At 49.3% G+C, this 2,500-nt stretch overlaps 1 protein-coding gene across 1 annotated transcript in view; it reads left to right on the top strand.

Moving 5' to 3' along the window:
• The window catches only part of LOC130376947 (nebulin-like), a 3,952-nt gene that overhangs the window by 521 nt on the left and 931 nt on the right, over positions 1–2,500 (top strand). The window contains exons 2-7 of the mRNA XM_056583879.1: positions 107–217; positions 444–554; positions 678–788; positions 1,229–1,339; positions 1,627–1,737; positions 2,386–2,497. Coding sequence (XP_056439854.1) covers positions 161–217; positions 444–554; positions 678–788; positions 1,229–1,339; positions 1,627–1,737; positions 2,386–2,472 — 588 coding nt within the window. The 5' untranslated portion in view covers positions 107–160 and the 3' untranslated portion in view covers positions 2,473–2,497. The remainder of the gene's footprint in view (positions 1–106; positions 218–443; positions 555–677; positions 789–1,228; positions 1,340–1,626; positions 1,738–2,385; positions 2,498–2,500) is intronic.

Genomic DNA, 2,500 nt, shown 5'->3' with positions numbered 1-2,500 from the left:
AATGCCAACCTTGTGTTGATAGCTAAACCCTTTTGTTGTGTTATTATTCCGTGTCTTTCTAACTGTGTCTGATCAGAGAGTTGTTCGGCGTGTCTTTGTGACCCAGGGGAAGTACAAGGAGAGTGGTAAGAAGGAGAGGTCCTCCTCCCTCTACTCCACCATGGCCGACACGCTGGAGACCTGCTTCGCCAGGGAGGTCACTGGCATGCAGAGTGAGGTGAATGTCTCTTCCTATCACTTCAACTGTTCTGCACAAAATATGCCAGTGAAACAATAGACATAACAAACTCTACTTATTTTCATGACAAAGGAGATTGTACTAGTAGTCCTATTGTTTCAACACTAATCAAAGTCTCAGTCTCTCTTTCACCATCAATATTCAATGCCACTTTATTTTTTATTTTTTATTTTTCACGAATGTTTAATTTTCTGTGTTATTCCAGAACAAGTACAAGGAGGACGGTAAGAAGGGTCTCTCTCAGAGCATCTACTCTCAACTCCCAGAGACCTCAGACACCCAGTTCGCCAAGACCGTCTCTCAGACACAGAGCGAGGTAAAGCTAGGATCAATGTTTACTAAATCAATAATACAGTCATACTACCCATTTGCCTTTGGTCATGTCCGGGTCACAACCAGGTCATTGTTCTGTTGTTGGTTGCTGACCCTTATGTTCCAGATGAAGTACAGGGAGTCCGGGAAGAGAGGAGACGGTAGCTCTCTGTACTCTACTCTACCTGAGACACTGGAGACCCAGCACGCTAGAGAGGCCTCTCAGCTACAGAGCCAGGTACACACACACACACGCACGCACGCACGCACGCACGCACGCACGCACGCACGCACGCACGCACGCACGCACGCACGCAGCACGCACGCACGCACGCACGCACGCACGCACGCACGCACGCACGCACGCACGCACGCACGCACGCACGCACGCACGCACGCACGCACGCACGCACGCACGCACGCACGCACGCACGCACGCACACAAACACACAGGAGTTCCCATGTTGTATCTATTTTTGTGAACTAATTTACATTTTATCAGAAAGGTGTATCCACCACTGACCCTCATAACAGCATCATCCATGTTATCTCACCGTCTGTGATCTTGTATGTGCTTTTGCACATGGGATCTGCATGTGATATGTACGTCGTCTCCCCTTTCTGTATGTGATCCTTATGTGACCTAACGTGTGCTGCCTGTGTGCGGCCTGCCTGCAGCTCCAGTACAAGCAGGCCTCCCGGACGGACGGCTCCTCCAGCCTGTACCACCTGATGCCCGAGACCAACGAGATGCACTTTGCCAAGGAGCAGTCAGAGCAGCAGAGTGAGGTCAGTGGAGCCCAAGCAGACCAACACTCAATCCGCCCTCATGCCCTTCTAATAATAGGTATTGGAAATGCTTTTCTGATATATCCACTGGTAAGTTGACTTGCAGCGGTCCTTTTCACACTGCATACGTCAGAACAACCTTTCTCAAAAAGGATTATTTTCCCCAAACAACTTCTAGACCATCATGGAAGACTAACAACAAGATTAACAAGAGAACAAAAAGACATTCTAGCGTTCCCTTTCTTCCCGGTGTGTTTGCTTCACTCTCTTGTCTCCTCTGCCGCCAGGTGAAGTACAAGGAGGAAGGCAAGAGGGAGGCCAGCATCAGCCTGTACTCCCTGATGCCCCAGACCCTGGAGACGCAGCGCGCCCGGGACCTGACGGACATGCTGAGTGAGGTGGGTGAAACGCCCCCCCCCCCCCCCCGGACCAGGCCCTCGCCCTGAACCTGCCGCCAGGGACACACAATGGGCCTTCTTCACCTAGGGCCATCTTGGTTCTAAACGCTCACAGGACGGTGGAACTGAATGCGATATGGCGCATTCAGTTCACCTAGCAGACGGTTGCTAGGGGATCAAGGCCCATCTTTTTGGGGGGGACGGACAATGAGTTATAGGGTGTGAATCCCCTTCATTATGGTCATGAATGGATTGGAGGGACAGATGGATAGGAAGGTGGTTGGGTGAATGATCGGTGATTAGGTAGGTAGAGTGGAGATAAAAGTGTACCATATCTGTAGGTCGACTTTGATTAACTACACCATGCAGATTATAAAGATGCTTCCAGCTAGTAACAGAAATATTGAAATGTGTCAGCTATAAACATTACTAAAAAACCCTTTCATAAATTGGTATGGGAATCTTCTTCACCATATTTGAATGCTAAGGAGTAAGTCTGTATTCAAGGATTTTCAAATGTCATACTTTTGTAATGTCATGTAATAATATAATTGTCCTCAATTTCTTTCGTTAAACATCCTTGCCAAAATGTGTCAACAATGACACTATGTCTTGCTGTGTGCGTGTGTGCCCTGGGCTGCCTCACAGGCCAAGTACAAGGAGGCTGGGAGGAGGCAGACTGCCAGCTCTTCTGTATCAGCATCTCCCAGAAACCCTGGAGACCCAGCACGCTAGAGAGGCCTCCCAGCTACAGAGTCAGGTA

This window comes from Gadus chalcogrammus, chromosome 23 (assembly GCF_026213295.1).
Source record: "Gadus chalcogrammus isolate NIFS_2021 chromosome 23, NIFS_Gcha_1.0, whole genome shotgun sequence".
Classification (NCBI taxonomy): domain Eukaryota; kingdom Metazoa; phylum Chordata; class Actinopteri; order Gadiformes; family Gadidae; genus Gadus; species Gadus chalcogrammus.
This window is presented reverse-complemented; position numbering and strand designations above follow the sequence as displayed.